The sequence below is a fragment of the Narcine bancroftii genome, chromosome 7, assembly GCF_036971445.1.
Source record: "Narcine bancroftii isolate sNarBan1 chromosome 7, sNarBan1.hap1, whole genome shotgun sequence".
Lineage (NCBI taxonomy): Eukaryota > Metazoa > Chordata > Chondrichthyes > Torpediniformes > Narcinidae > Narcine > Narcine bancroftii.
In genome coordinates, this window is record NC_091475.1 from 51116603 (window position 1) to 51133875 (window position 17273).

A 17273-nucleotide genomic window follows, 5' to 3' on the forward strand; every position below is an offset into this window, starting at 1 on the left:
CTACCTTTAAAATTTAAAGCTACAGCACGTTAACAGACTGTTCCAGCCCAAAGCCCATGCTGCCCCAAGACAACAATTAACCCATAAACTCTGTCCATTTTTGGAAGGTGGGAGGAAACAGGAACACCTGGAAGAAACCCACGCAGCTCATGGGGAAAACGTACAAATTCCTTACTGAGAGTGTTGGATTCAAACCCAAGGTGGCTGGCACTGTAATCACGTTTTGTTAACCTCTGTGCAAACCATGCCATGTAAATAATTAATTGAGGAAAGTATGGACCATTGACTTGATGTCAATGGTAATAAAGACAATATTGAACAAAGCATCAAAGGTCAAAATGTTAATAAAAATAATTTCTTGAAGGTAGATTGTATTGCATTAATTTTATTGAACCCTTTGAAATGCAAAAACCATGAAGCATGAAGCAAGTTACATTATTTCTAACTGCCTCCAGGGCAGGGAGTGGGTTTTAACCCCTGCTGAGAAGGTAGTAATATCTGCACAACTTGAAGGTGCAGGTGATTTCTCTGCTGATTTACTGTCTGACTTTTTTTGTATGACCTTCTGCCCAATATTTTCGAGTCAACTCCAATAATTCCTCTAATTTCTAATTGCTGGTTTTCAATATTCATTAGTTGGGGCTTTTTACCACTAACGTGAATGCCCAGCAGCTACCTCGGAGGTCAGTCTGGTTGATTGGCTGGTTGTAGGGCTTAAAATTGATTAAAATGCTGATGAGGTCTTATTAAATTTGGAAAGACTTTTGTGTATCCAGAAGTTTCATGCTTTACCCCGATTGACCATTCAATCCCAGTACTTCATTTTAGAACTTCATTTTGTTTTACTTCAACCTTGTACTTGTGTTTTATATACACAACAATAAAAATAGCTTTAATCACGAAGTGCAAGGAAAAGCAAGACAACATTGCATGCAACAGTACCATACTACCCAATGAATTCAATGTGTTCTACCTCATTTTGCATTTGGAGCCAGTGACCGAACAACATCTCCAAATATGTCTACATGTGCTGCTGCACCCATGGTCCCTGTTGTTGATTTCTGATTTGCCTTCTGGAAAGTCCCTGGATGGCATCTGGCCCAGATGGAGCCTTTCGACATGTCCTGAGAGCATACACAGATCAGCTGCATCCACAAATATCTTTAATCCCTCCCTGCAACAGGCTGGAGTTTCCATGATAGCATCACACCAGTGCTGAAGAAAAGCACAAAAATGGGCCTAAATGACAATTAACTTTAGCATCTGACTTCCACCATTGTGAAATATTTTGAGACACTGGACATGGCTCTTATCATCTCCAGTCTTGCAACCAGTCTTGTCCCATTTCAATTTGCCTTCCTTTCAAACAGCTCCACAGAAATGCCATTCCCTTGGCTCTCCATTCAGCCCTGGAACAAATGGACCCCAATGACACCCACCGCTCTGCATTCAATGTCATAGTCCCTCGTGGACTCACTCCTCTCGCAATTGGATCCTTGACTTTCTTTCAAACAGACTGCAACCAGTGAAGACAGGAAGCAACAACTCTTCTACAAATGTATTCAACACCAGCACTCTTCAAGGATACATACTGAGCCCCCTACTCCCTCCACACTCATGATTGCGTCGTCAACTATTGCCCCAATTCCATATTTAAGTTCACTGACAACAATACAATTGTGTGACAAATATCAAATTATGATGAGATGGAATACAGGAACCAGAATGAGTTGGCCAAGTTGGCCAGTTGGCAGGATGTAAGCCATGTTCAGCCAATCAATGAATTTCTTAATGATGGCTCAGAGCCACCAACTAATAGTCATTTAGGCCCCTTTATTATGAGTGATATTGGCCTTCATGCAAGTGGGATCTATGGCCTGATGTAGTGAGATACTATAGATATCTGTGAATGCACCCTCCCGTTGATGTCCAAGCTCTCAGGACTACATAGGACTGTCGTCTCCCATGATTTCACCTGCTGGAAGGTCAACCTGACCTCAGATGCAATGACCTAGGCTACAGCGGCATTTGTAGCAGTTGATATGAATGTAACCTCTCAGCTGCCTCCCTGTCTGAAGTGAGCATGGAAAATAATATGCTCATCGCAGAGTGTTGGACTATTGCATGCTTGCTGCTCTTGCACTTGTACTTTGTACTGCAGCATGCATAGCAGAGCTGACTTGCTGGTCTGCACATGGGATGAACCCTTCTCATTATTAATTGGTACAATGTGAGAATAAACATGGGCTTGACTTGAAGTGGAAATACAAGTTTTCTTTCACTTTAGATGCGCAAGCAAATATGTAAAGGGCTCTGATTTTTCTTATTATCTTTACTTTCAGATGCAATTCAAGATCCATTGAATCCTCTGTTGCATGTTGTAAATCTAATTGGAAAGGAAAGCGTAAAATGTGTATTATTCTTCAGCCCTACAGAAGTAAGTAACCATCAACACTAAATCTATACCCATATTGAGTGTTAATGATAAGCCTTTTTGCAGGCAGTCCCCAGGTTATGCAGTAAATTTCCTGCTATCTGGAATTCAAGCAACTGGCAAAAAATAAAATGAGGAAAATAAATAATAAGAGGTTATCTATAAAAATTTAAATAAAAGTTTAAAATTGGGAATGTTCTCTGGAATGACACACAAACCTTTGGTTAAGACGAGCAAATTTTCAGCCAGTGGACTGCCTTGATCACGCTTTGCTCGCAGCAGGTGTTTGAATAAAGTTGTGTAAAATAGCAATGGCATCACCCAGGATGGAGCTGATTGATGCTGCTCGCAGTTGGGGTGTCTCTCTTAAAGATTTTCCTTATCTCTGTTTTGTAAGAGTCTCCTCAGTCGGAGGGATTATCTTTAAACTTGGCTGGGGTGGTTAATTGTTTATAATGTTATTGTTCGTCTACTGGGCGGCTCTGTGGATGGGGAGAAACCTGCAGATGCAGCAGTGGTTAAATGGTTTCAAATAAAATGACTGAAAATAAAGTAAAATGATTTAATGTTTATATATTCATGCAAGTAAAGTTTGCTCAGCATAAGTATTTTTTCTTTTAAACCGTTTATTCTTAATGCAGGTGTATTTGGAATTGTAAGAGTGAGTCTCAAGCCACCGGAAAACTCACTTATCCAGCATCTACCAATCCCCATAGATGCCAGACACCAGGGGTTTTACTGTGTATGGGTTCAATTCCTGAAAACTATGCATAAGCCAATTCCATAAGTCAGAAATGTCTGTCTTTTGTAGTAGCTCATATTGCTCTGCGCAAACTTTTACACTTTTTAAATTTAATTAAATAATCACACTTACCCTACTCATAATTAAACTATGCATTACAGTGGATCGAGTCATTAATGATTAACCTGAAACATTTCAGCATTATTAGCTATTATTGTTATTTTGAAAAATGCTTTAAAAGGTTTGGGAGAATTTGCATCAGGTCAGATTTCCATAAATCAGGTCATTTGCCTCTGTATTTTTTAAATTTGTTTGTATGTATCCACTGAAGCCACTTGAGGGCAGCAATTGTTCATTCAATTTTGCAATGATTTGCAGAAGATGTGAAAAAATTTGTAACTTTTAGAAAAACACTGAATGAAAATTGCAGGTCTGGTATAATAAACATAATGAATTCATCATATTTTTTCAGCCATAATTGTAAAGCCGGTTCATAAATTTGGCAAAATGATTCGACGATGGAAGATTTCAGTTCAAATCTTGGTTTATCTTTTGAAAAATTACTGACGTATCAATGAATATTTATGATTGTTATAATTACATTTAAGGTTTTCAATAATTTTCAAAAACTTTTCGGGGTTGGAACTGAGAATATCACTGGATAGGGAGTCTCTGAGAGATGATACATTGGTTTAGATTTTTTTTTCAATTCAAATAATGGTGTTGGAAGCCTCCTTAACTTTTAGTGAGATAATTGTAATGAATTGTCCAAGACTAATGCACCTCCACAAGCAGAGATCAAAAGAGAGGTGAATTTAGGAGTGCCTGCTTCATCTCAATTCACCAGGTCCAGAAAGAGAGTTGTAAGGAACTCTGCAAAAAGAGTCAATTGAATGTTAAATTTGACTCAGGATAGGGCCAAAAACACCTATTAGCGTCGTCAGTTATTTAGCCAAAAGCATTTCCCAATTGTCTGCAAATATACCTGTAAAAAGGCACATTAATATGTAATTGGTAATTTTATGCGGCTTCTGCATCAATTTCAGGATATAGTTGTTCTTCTTTGGCTTGGCTTCGCGGACGAAGATTTATGGAGGGGTAAAATGTCCACGTCAGCTGCAGGCTCGTTTGTGGCTGACAAGTCCGATGCGGGACAGGCAGACACAGTTGCAGTGGTTGCAAGGGAAAATTGGTTGGTTGGGGTTAGGTGTTGGGTTTTTCCTCCTTTGTCTTTTGTCAGTGAGGTGGGCTCTGCGGTCTTCTTCAAAGGAGGTTGCTGCCCGCCGAACTGTGAGGCGCCAAGATGCACGGTTTGAGGCGATATCAGCCCACTGGCGGTGGTCAATGTGGCAGGCACCAAGAGATTTCTTTAGGCAGTCCTTGTACCTTTTCTTTGGTGCACCTCTGTCACGGTGGCCAGTGGTATACTGACAATAACCACACCAGCAGTGCGAGTATAAGACAGCTTTAATAAATTAATATGTGTACTAAGATGTCTTGTCTCTCTGCAAGACGAACCTGGAAGGCGAGACTGTAGCTCTGGACTGCTTTATATACAAGGTCACTGGGATGACCCCTGCTGACCTAGTGGTGTAATTACATATCACCACAAGTTGCATTTAAAAGAATGTGATATGGTTGTAGGCTACTAGCATCAAACCACACAAGGCAGAGTGCAGGTAAAACACTAGTTTTAACAGACTGGTGTACAGCTAGGCTTTGAGGCCTTGGTCTTGGTGAAGAAAAGGAGTAAAAGCAATCCAAACTAAAAGAGATTAATTGGAGGAAAACAAGTTACAGTGAAACAAGACCGAATCTGCCTCTTTTGGTAAATTGGAATCAAAAGTGGACAGGCAAAATTGTAAATGAAAAATGGACTGTCTTTAAGGAAGAGACCATTGCAATTGAAGCACACTCCCATGTGGGATTAAAGGATGAGCAAACAAATTCAGAACTTTCTGAATGTTGAAAAGGATACAGAGAAAGAAAAACCAAGAAAAGTGTTCTTCCAAATTTTTAGTTGTAAATACCAACAAGAACCAGGTTTTTTTTTAAAGAAGAGAGGAAATGTAAAAAAAAGGAAACCATAAAAACAAATGAAAAAAAGATGAACTGTGCACATGAATGGGGATACAAAAGTTGTTCATCGTAAATGGTGGTACATGGAGGAGTGGGGTCTACGAAGGAGAATAATAGTAGTCTTTCCATGAATGCTGAGTAAAGTATTGAATGAGTATTTGACATCAATCTTCGCCAGATTAAAAAAATGTTTCAGAATCAAAACATCAACAATTTTGTAGTGGAGAATTCACTTAACTAGTGACCTATTGTGGACACACAACATCTCCTCACTTGTTAGGAAGGTACAATAGTGAAGGTACTTCCTGAGAAGAGTGAACCAGGCAAGACTACTGATCACTGATATGTCATCCTTCTGCAGGAGCTCTATCAAGAGCACTCTGGCTGGCTGCATCACAGAGTTGTGTGGTTGTTGCACAGAAATAGAATGGAGGTCAATCCACAGGAACATAAGAGCGGCAGAGAAGATCACTGGAGTCTTCCTTCCCCCCCCCCCCCCCCAACCCAAACAACGTGATCTACTCGGATCATTGTCTGAAGAGAGCATGCAAAACCATTGAGGACCCCTTCCACCTTGCACACATCTTTCAGCTTCTCTGTAGGGGAAGAGATGCAGGAGAATCAGAGCCAGTATGACCAGGCTGAGGGGCAGCTTCTTCCCACAGGCAGTGAGAATGCTGAATGACCTAGAGATCTATTCACGTTAACCATCCGAGACTTTCATAAGAATAAAACTATTTATTTATATGAATATTTGTTCTGCAGATCTATTGTTTGTCTGTAGGTGCGTTATGTCTAGTTGTGTGGACCAGAGAATGCTGTTTCATACTTGTGAATCAGATGACAATAAACTTGACTTGAAAAAGTGAAGATATATTAAAAGTTAATAACATGGAGATATTTAAAAAGTTGGTCGAATTTCAAGCAGTTAAGTCATCAGGACTACGTGGAGTGAACTATTGGAATTTGAAGGCAGTACAGGAGGAAATATTTGGCACTGATGCTCTTGCAATCTTCTTTTGAATATGGTAGTGATGCCAGAAAATTGGAGTGCAGCCAATGTGAAAAAATGTTAAATGTTACTTGTTCAAAAAAAGAGTAAGGTTAAGTCTAAATTCAAATCTTTTTGATCCTGATCATTTAAACAAGGTAAACTTATTTGGGATAAAAACCTATAACTCTTATTTTCATCATGCTGTAGCAGCAATTGGGCTGGCGCTCCAGGCAGCGAGCGCAACCAGGGGCCAGCAGACTGCATAGTGAACTGGCAGTCAGGAGGCTAAGGCAGTATAGGGGCCAGCATCCCCGACATGGCGCTGGCCCCGCTGCACAGCTAACAGAGAGGGACAAGCACGCAGGGAAGAAGGTATTGTTATGTATGAATGTACCCGTGTATGGGAGATCACCTATTGTTGTGCGAGCGATGATGTTAAGAAAACAGCGGGAATACGAACAATATAAAAGTCGGGCTTTCAGCCCCAATAAAGCAGAACTATACCTGACTACAATCTGTGTGTGAGTGTGTGTGTGTGTGTGTGTGTGTGTCTTTGCTTCGAGTAGCGTGCGGATACAATTGGTGACCCGACGGTTTAGACGGCATCTAAACTACAATAATAAGCGAACCGGCAGTCCATGCAGTCGCCTTGAAACTGCCAGCTTTCTGGACAAATTGGCCATGTGTGTGGTTTGATCAGGCTGAAGCGCAGTTTCATATCTGCCAGATCCCAGTAGAATCCACCCGGTACAAGCACGTGGTGAGCCCCCTGGACCAGGACACGGTGAGCTGGGTGGCCAATTTCATCCAAGAGCCCTCGTTGAAAGGTGCCTACACCGCTTTCAAGGCCATTCTCATCGAAACCTTCTGGCTCTCAAGGCGCAAGACAGGAGCACTTGGATGGGCTGGGGGACAGGCCCCCATTGGCCCTGATGAATGACATACTTTCCCTCATTGGGAAGCATGAACCCTGCATAATGTTTGAGCAGGTGTTCTTAGAGCAACTACCTGGAGACATCCAACTGCTTCTGGCGGACACCGACTTCAGTGAGCCCCCATAAGGATGCAGCACGAGCGAACATCCTCTGGAAACAGAAAAGAGAGTGCTTGGCATCCATGGGGCTCATCGGCAAACACTGTGGCCAGAACCAGATCGACCCACCGAGAGAACAGCAATCCAACAAGGGAGGTGAGCCCAATGACCAGTGGTGCTTTTACCACCAGCAATAGGTCTCAGGAGCCCGCCAATGCCAACGCACATTCCAGGGAAACGCTGGAGCCAGCCACCACTCATGATCATAACGGCTGGCGAACAAGACAGCTTCCTGTATGTGAGGGACCATCAATTCGGACAGCAATTCCTCATGGGCAGGACACCAGAAACAGACAAGTGGGCCCCACGCTGAGGGCTGCCAACAGCAGCACAATCAGGACACATTGCACACACAAGGTCCAGCTACAGCTGGGGACTAGCCTCTTTTCATGGGTGTTCACGTTGGCAGCAGTGGAGCAGCCACTCCTTGGGGCAGATTTCTTCTGCGCCAACAGCCTGCTGGTGGATCTGAAAGGTCAGAGACTGGTCTACACACAGACTTTCCAAACTATACCCGTCAAGAACGCCAGGCTCCCGGCTCCCCACCTCGGCTCAGTGCAGCGATCCATGGATGAATACGCCAAGATCCTCGCAGATTACTCCCCCCCCCCCCACCAGTTCACCATTGTGATGCCCTGACACGTCGTAAGGCACCACATCTTTTCCCAAGGCCCAACGCTCTGTGCATGAGCGAGATGAGAAGCTCCAACTAGCAAAGGAGAAGTTCAAGAAGATGGAAGAGCTCGGCATAGTATGGCAATCAGACAGCCTGTGGGCTTCTCCCCTGCACATGGTGTCAAAGGCCACTGGAGGTCGGAGACCGTGCGGTGACTACCGCTGTCTCAATGAGGCCACCATGCCAGATATTTACCCTGTGCCACACATCCAAGACTCTGTAGCCAACCTGCCTGGGGCAACAATCTTCTCAAAAGTGGACCTCATGTAGAGATACCATCAGATCGCAGTTCACCCTGACAACATCCCCAAGACCACCATCATCACCCTGTTCAGCCTGTTTGAATTTTTAAGTATGCTATTTAGGCTGAAGAATGCTGCGCAAACCTTCCAGTGGCTGATGGACGTAGTGGGCTGAGACCTGGATGGCACCTTCATCTATCTGGATAACATCCTCATGGCAAGCAAAGACCGGCAAGGATATTTGGTGCACCTCCGTAACCTTTACACCTGGCTGAGTGGATTTGGACTGACTATCAATCCAGCCAAATGCCAGTTCAGGTTGGAGACCATCGACATCCTGGGCCAAAGGATAACCAAGGAAGGGTCCACACCACTGCCCAACAAGGTGGAGGCCATCCAAAGGTTTCCTAGGCCCAGCACAACCAGGGGACTGCAAAGTTCATTGGAATGGTCAACTTTTATCGCATGTTCATCCCCTCGGCTACTGGAATCATGCGACCCAAGGATGTAACATGGGATAAAGAGCGGAATCCTTTGAGAAGGCCATGGGCAGACCTCAGGCACGGGGATTGGCGGTGTTCTGGAGCAGCAGATCGAAGGGAACTGGCGACTGCTGGCTTTCTTCAGCAAGAATCTGCTGCCTCCGGAATTGAAGTACAGTGCTTTCGACAGAGAGCTACTGGCACTGTACTTAGCCTTCTGCCACTTTTGATACTTTCTTGAAGGCAGGACATTTACAGCCTTCACCAACCACAAACCCTTAACCTTTGCCCTGGCCAAAATCTCAGACCCCTGGTCTGCTCGCCAATAGCATCATCTATCATACATCTCTGAGTATACTACAGATGTGCGACATGTCTCGGGCAAGGAGAACGTGGTGGCGAATGCCTTATCCAGACACAATATCCACGTGCTATTGAAGGGGGTGGACTTCGTAGAGCTGGTGAAGGTGCAGCAAGACAACATGGAGATACCCCAGTGCAGGATGGCCATCTCAGGTCTGCAACTACAGGATATCCTGGTTGGGGCAGATAACACCACCACCTGTGCGACATGGCCACTAGACAGGTCAGACCTCTTGTTCCAGTGGTTGGAGATGACAGGTTTTCGATTCCATCCATGGGCTGACTCACCCATCCATCTGGACCACGGTCCGACTGGTGGCCAGAAAATATGTGTGACATGGTCTCCAGAAAGAGGTCAGCGGGTGGGTGAAGGTGTGCACACAGTGCCAAACAGCCAAGGTACAATGGCATACCAATGCACTGCCACATCACTTTGTGCCCATGGAGCAAAGATTTGACCTTGTACATGTAGACAACATGAGACCTCTACCAGTATCCCATGGGTTCCGCTACCTGTTCACAATGGTCGATCGTTTCACCAGGTGGCCAGAAGCAGTCCCGATGGTGGACATCTCCATGACTTCATGCGCCAGAGCCCTCATCTTCTTCTGGGCAGCATGGTTTGGCGTATCCTCCCACATTACATTGGACAGAGGGGCTGAATTCACCTCTAGCTTATGGTCTGACCTCGCCAGCCTGTGGGGTGCTCAGCTACACCACACCTCAGCCTTGTCACCTGCAATCAAATGGGCTGGTGAGGCGTTTCCACAGGCACTTCAAGTCTGCACTCATGTCTAGACTACAAGGACCCAACTGGGTGATGAGCTACCATGGGCACTGCTATGAATCTGCAAGGCACCCAAAGAGGACCTCAATATCTTCTCTGCTGAGCTCATCTACGGAACCCCATTGTTGTTCCTGGGGAATTCGCACCACCCCCAGACAAACGACCAGACAACACAGCAGCAATCCTCTGCAAACTATAGGAATGAGTTGGCAACCTGGCCCCAACCAGGCACTGACAAGTGAGGACCAACATACCCAAAGACCTGTTGGCACTTGCCCCAGCAAGCAGGAGGCTAAGGTAGCATAGGGACCAGCATCCCTAATGTAGCGCTGGCTCTGCTGCAAAGCCAGCAGAGAGGGACAAGCATGCAGGGAAGAAGATATTGTCAAGTAAGAGTGTACCCGCGTGCAGGAGACCTGCTATTGTTATGTGAGTGGTGACTTTAGCAAACTGCGGGAAAACGAACAATATAAAAGTTGGGCTTTCAGCCCCAATAAAGCAGAGCTATACCTGACTATACTCATGTGTGTGTCTTTACTTTGGGTAGCATGCAGTTACAATGTAATGATTCCGATTGATATTATTCAGAATAAAATACCTTAAATACTTCATTTATTTCTTGTTTATACTCACTGACAAAAGGCAAAGGAGGAAAAACCCAACACCCAACCCCAACCAACCAATTTTCCCCTGCAACCGCTGCAACCGTATCTGCCTGTCCCGCATCGGACTTGTCAGCCACAAACGAGCCTGCAGCTGACGTGGACATTTACCCCCTCCATAAATCTTCGTACGCGAAGCCAAGCCAAAGAAGAAAGAATACATAATAAGCCCCAAACCTCTTTTAACTGCATTAATTGCTCTAGATGTCTGTTCTGCTTTCAGTTGCCATGCTAAAACTTTGAGCCCTTTCATCTAACTCATAATATCTCTTTTGTTCTTTGAATTAATTTTTCAGTTCTATATATCTGAATAGTATATTGGAGTTTTAATTAAATTAATTAATTGTTTTTTCTTTACTTCAGAAGGATTATTTTGTATATCCTTTTCTAATTTACCTATATCATTCTAATTGATTTGTCTCTTTTAGATATTCCTTTTTAATTTTAGCCATTTAATTTATTAGTTGACCTCTTAAATACACTTTTAATGTATCCCAAATAATACCTTTATTGTCTACAGAATTCATTTTTAAAGTAATTGAATTTGTTTTCTTATAAAATCACAAAAATCCACTCTTTTTAATAATGCAGTGTTAAACCTCCATCTTTGCGGCTTTTCCCCCTTAAGAATTGAATATGCCATTAAAAGTGGAGAATGATCTGATAATATTCTAGCTTTATATTCAACATTAGTAATTCTTCCTTGTAACTGTGCTGATATTAAAAACATATCTATTCTTGAATAAAAATCATGTCTATGAGAATAAAAAGAAATTATCTCTCTCTTTACGATTCAACTTCTGCCAAATATTGGCAAAATTTAATTCCTTCATTAAACTTAAAATAGCCTTTGCTAATTTAGCTTTCCTTACTCTTTTAACTGATTTATCCAATAATGGGTCAAGACAACAATTAAAATCACCTCCTATTAAAATATTTTCCTGTGCTTTAGCCAAAAAAACTCATAAAAATCTTCATCATCCATATTTGCTGCATAAATACACATAAATGTCCACATTTCAGAATAAATTTAACAATTAATCAAAACATATCTTTCTCCAGGATCCATTATAGTATCTACAAGTTTTACTGATAATGTTTTAAAAATTAATATTGCTATTCCTCTTGCTTTAGAATTAAAAGATGAAGTTACCACTGGTCCCAATCTCTTTTTAATTTCAGATTCTCTGTCAAATGGGTTTCTTGTAAAAATGTAATATTTACTTCCATCTTTTTCATATGACTAAATATTCTTTTCCTTTTAATCCTACTATTTAGCCCATTAACATTAAAACTAATAAAATTTAATATATTCTTTTCACCCATCATCTTAGATCCAAGTCTCTTCCAATCCCATTCTTCCAGGTATCCCTCATCAATACTAACTGATTCCTGCATATGTCTCTGTCCTATAGAAAAAAAGATAATGAAAGAATCAAAAAGGAAAAAAAAATTCATCAACAAACAAATTATGTAAAGTAAACCCCCAAAAGAGTGCTGAGTAAAGATACCACAGGACTACTTCCCTCCACCGTATGGGTTGTAGCTCCTGCCATAATATGGCACATAACAGCTCAGGCAAGTAAGGAAAAACATTTATCCCTGCCCTTAAGGGGAAAAAAAAAATTAATTACGCATTTGGAAATAATAAATTGCCTACTGCTTCAAGATCAGCATGAACTTAATCATCATCAATTACAGCTATTTCAGTCTGAGTTTCTGGATCCAGTTGCAACTCTAGTTGACAGCTAACAATCTGTTTTGGCATAACCCTCTTCAGTGTGATTTGTATCTTCAACACTTCACTTTGTATTTCTTGTTGAGAGCTTAAACTCAACAATTCCTGCTGCTCTTCCTTAACTGTAGGAAGAGATTCTGCAAATCTTCACGCTTTCCCTTGTCTACAAAAAACCTGGGTCATTTATTAACCAAAAACACCTTTAATATAGCTGGATATCTGAAAAAAAATTTATAATCGTTCTTCCAAAGAATTGCCTTGATTGGATTAAATTCTTTTCTTCTATCCACCACAGCTTTACTTAAATTTGGATAAAAGAAAAATTTATTTCCATCAATAACCATAGGACCATTATTTTGTCTTGCTTTTTGAACTGCGAGTCTTAAGATGTTTTCTTTGTCCTGGTATTGCAGATATTTAATCAATATAGCCCTAGGTGATTGATTTGGCTGTGGCTTCCTCTGTAAAGCTCGATGAGCTCTTTCCAATTCGATTCCATTTGAAAAATTCTCTTCTCCCAGAATGCTCGGAATACACTTTTGAAAAAAATTCCAGAGGATCTCCAGTTTCTTAAAATTCTTTTTTTTTAAGACCAACAATCTTAACATTATTTCATCTACTTTGATTTTCCATCATATCCATTTTTTTTCCATCATTTCTTTCCTCTGCTTTTCCCAGAGAGTATCTGAATTTTTAACCCTGTCATTTTTAGCCATGCAGATATCCATATCATTTTTAACATCTGTACATCCAGGCCAACTCTTTGAACCATTGCTTTAACTTCATTAACTTCTGAAATGTATTTCAACATTTCACCCTGAAGTTCTTTCATGTCAAATATAACATTCCTAATGTCAGCTCCTATAATGATATTGTCCCATTATTAGTGAGTAAAGATCTTTTATATTTGGATCTTTAACTCCATATTCTGAATCCTCCAGCACTTCCTCTTCATCTTCATCCGACTCTTCTTGATCTCCCTTTTCCATTGATCGCCAGCTGTAAAAGCTACAGGTGTTTCTGACAGCTCTTGTATGTCAGATTGCAGTTCCTTAATTCCAACATGATTGGGAATGTGCTGTTGAGTGAGCACTCTCAGGCACATTCGTCTTCTTCATGTGTATGTGGTGGTAAATCTTTGCGTATTAAGTTAGACTATTCTTCAGGGAAGATCTGAATAGATCCACCCCTATCTTCCCCCATTTCCTCAAGAGATGGCACTGGCTTTGGCTGAAAGAAAGCTGTCATCGCGTGTGTTACTCACAGGGGCTTCAGAACCTGAGGCCCAGGCACCATTTTCAAGGTAGCCCACTTTTCTTCGATTTTTCTTTGAATCTTTACTCACGATTTTCTTGTCTCTTGCCGTTTTCCTTCCTCTAGCTGTCATATTGAACAGTATGCAGCTAAGTTCCGGAGGTTTTTAATATAGTTTAGTTTAAAACATATTAATTTAATTTGGGCTTTATACATTAATCCCCAGGGAGAGTCATGAGTCCACCTCCTTCCCCTACGCCATTTACGCTCTGCCTCCTCCCCACCCCTCCTCACCCCACCCGAGTAAGGATAAGTGTGGTAACATCAGGCAAATCCATTTAACTTCAGTGACTAATAAAGACAAATGCAAGAATAATAAATGCCTTCCATTAATTTCTCACACTAGTCAACCAACATGCAGTGCTTGTATTTTTGACTCTGGATTAGATGGCTATTTCTTTCAGGTGCACTCCAGAGACATGAGCACATAGTCAGGGCTGTCATATCAATGCATTTCTTTAAATATGCTGGAGTTTTACAGCTGCTGTGTTTTGGATATGAGAGTTGTTTATCATTTCATACCAATGTCAAACTCAAAGAGCAACCAAGAACTTCTGCCATTCTTGTGGACATGTGCAGACATTTCAATACCACATGTAGAGCCTGGACAATTATTTTTGTCTCACAATATGGTGGATGTACATTTCTATTTCATAATTACTGTTGCCCATCACATTTGCAGTTTAATTTGGTGAAAGGTTGATATTGATATTTAAATCAAATTATTTTAAAGCTTGTTGGTGATTCCTATGGCCTATTTCTGTGCCATATCTCTTTACAACGGGAATCCCACAAGTACCTTGAGGCCCACTGGCAGCATTTGATTTCCCTGCTTGACTGTTGATTTTATATATTATAACAGCTTTTTTATTCAGTACGTCTGACCAGAAACCTGCTTGGAAAATTTATTGAAAGTGCTCAGCACACTTTCAATGTATTTTGCCAATTGTATCTCTCACACTCATGCACATCAACTTTTTTAGAGCAAGGTATAACAGTTACGTTTTTAAAAAAGCTGTTAAACAATGATTCTTTTTTTTTCTTCAGGTAGCATCCTATGATTTTAAACTACCAGTCAATATTAATGGCAATACATCACCATCTCCTCCTCCAAGTTCGATACCACCTGATCCTTATGATGATGCTGCTTCAGTACAATTACAGAATCCCCCCACACAATCACGCAGAGTGAAAGCTACAGGTAGGTTCAAAAAAAGGAGAAAAGTCCATTGAAGGCTTATTTGAAATCAAACTGTCAGCAACCTCTTGAATGTCATCAAAAATCTAAAGATGCTGGAAATTTGAAACTCTATCAGAAATTAAATTAACAAATATTAAATTGGGGGAAAATATGGAGCTATAGTACTGGTCCTGCACCATGAACATCATGTAAATCTATCCCGCCTGATATTTTGCCATAGCACATTGATCTGTACTTAAGTCTTCCTTTTATGTTTGTTCATTTTCAATTTTTAAAACTTATAGTTCATGAATTATAGAACATCCTGCCTAATTAAATTAAATTTAATAAGATACAACATGGATCTGCATACATGCTTATTATAATGTAAACAAGCATGTTCCATTCTGAGTATTGATATTTTTCACTTCAATCCATTTCAAATTGAATAAAATTATTTACTGTTGCATGGATTGAGATACCATGAGAAATGCTATTCCAGGCAAGTGGACTCATGCTTGGGCATAGCAAGTAGTTCAGTAATAAAAAGATATGCAGGGTATAGTGTTACTATACATCAATTAATGTAGGCCATCATGTTCCAAAGACAAAGAGCAGGGCAAAGAGAAAAATATAGTTAAAACAGTACAAGAACATATCTTTACCACTGAGATGTCCATTTTAAGGGTCTGACAGAAATTGTCCTCGAATTAGGCAGTTCATGCTCATGTGCCACAATGGAAGAGGGAAGAAGAGAGTATTACTGGGATGGGATGGATCGTTTAATATGTTGGCAGCATTCCGAGGCAGCGGGAGATATTGACAGAGTTTATGGAGAGCGTGTTCAATTGCATGATGGTCTGAATTGTGTTCACAACTCTCTGCAGTGAGAACTTTAAAAGTTGATACATTAAAAAAATATTGATCTTGTAATGTTTGCACTACAACGAGTGTAGAAGGAAGAAACACACGCACGAGTCGAAATGGAAGAGTGTTTTATTGAACTGGCAGCTTTGCTTTTATAGGACCTTTGTGCTGACATCAGGGCCCTGCGTTATCAGAGTGCCGACCTCAGGTTTGTTGGCATTCCTGCCAGAATTCCCCATCTTGCAGCTGTGCAGGGATCACCTGGGACAACGGCTAGTGTCACCCCCAGGTCTGCGCAATCGCCGCATTCGTTGGCCATTTTGCAGACCAGTTCATGTGTGGGCCACCACAATGTATTATTTCTTCTAATTATCTAAATTATGCATATGCAATTATGTGATCTAGCAGAGACTGAAAATCAAAATTGGATCTGCAAATTGCTTTATATTTTAGTGATTTAAAATATGCTGCTTATTAACTGAGATTTTGAGCCATTTTTTATATTATTTACAGTATTTTATCATTTGTAATATTTTAAATTACATTTCTTGACAAGCAACAAAATGAAAGATCAACAGTTAAATTTTATCTTTCAGTACTTTATCCACCAATAAAACTATCAACCACTAAGGTGGAATTCTCCCTCACACCAGGATACAATGATTTGGGTGTTATTGAAGCAGATTCATTTGTAAAGGTACTGTAAACCCTGTCTATAATTAGGTCCTTTCTTTATTTCATTATTTCATCTGGTAGTGGTATGATCTTTATTTCATTGATGAAAAGTCACATTGACTTTTTGTTCTTTTCATTTTTAAATGCTCCAATAGAAAATTGAAATAGAGAATATCTCAAATAGAGAGACAAAGTGGATGTTGGAGTTCAATAGGCAAGAAAACAAAGCTCTTGAAGAAGGTATTTTCAGAATTTATAACCTTAATGGGAGTCTTCAACCAGGCCAAAGACACTGCATTACGATTGGCTTTTGCCCAGGTAGGTATTTAATGTAAAAATGCACTTTTGAAACAATTTTCTGTGGTAGCTGTTTGAAAAAAGGCACAATATGAATTTAGATTTTTTACCAGTGTGAGTGACTCATTCCTTAGTCTCAAAAATAGTTGGAGGCAGATTTAATTGTAAATTCGTCATGTTATCATTTTGATGTTTTTAAAGTGTATTATTGTCATGACCAAGTGAAATGAAGTTTTCTATTCAGAATTTGTTGTAAACTATTGTAAAAATCAATCAGATGAAATAAATAGACAATGCAATAATTTGTCAGAGAGAAATTTCTAAAGCATACTTTCATCAGAAACTCAATTATATTGAAAATAGTAGTTAGAAGGCAATTTGAAGATGAGGAATTAATTGAATGGTTTCAATGTGGTTGAAAATTCTGCTGAATTCAGTCCAAAACATAACCCATGGCTTTAAAAAATGTCATAGATTGTGACATCAGGTGTTAAATAGCTTTTGGCTTTTGTCAGAATTTAATGTGCTGCATCTTTTAAGATGATCACAACCTTATTATTCAAACATGTGGCTTTTGCTGTGACATCCACCACCTAACCACTTTGCAGTTTATCCATAAAATTAACTTTATTTCCAAGTCCCTGAATT

The 17273-nt window shown here is 40.5% G+C and overlaps 1 protein-coding gene across 6 annotated transcripts in view; it reads left to right on the plus strand.

Moving 5' to 3' along the window:
* Positions 1-17273, plus strand: part of LOC138738909 (cilia- and flagella-associated protein 47-like) — a 614550-nt gene that overhangs the window by 202723 nt on the left and 394554 nt on the right. For all 6 annotated transcript variants that reach the window (XM_069890090.1, XM_069890093.1, XM_069890088.1 and 3 more), the window contains 4 exons: positions 2343-2437; positions 14654-14807; positions 16250-16350; positions 16484-16646. In XM_069890090.1, the coding sequence (XP_069746191.1) occupies positions 2343-2437; positions 14654-14807; positions 16250-16350; positions 16484-16646 (513 nt within the window). The remainder of the gene's footprint in view (positions 1-2342; positions 2438-14653; positions 14808-16249; positions 16351-16483; positions 16647-17273) is intronic.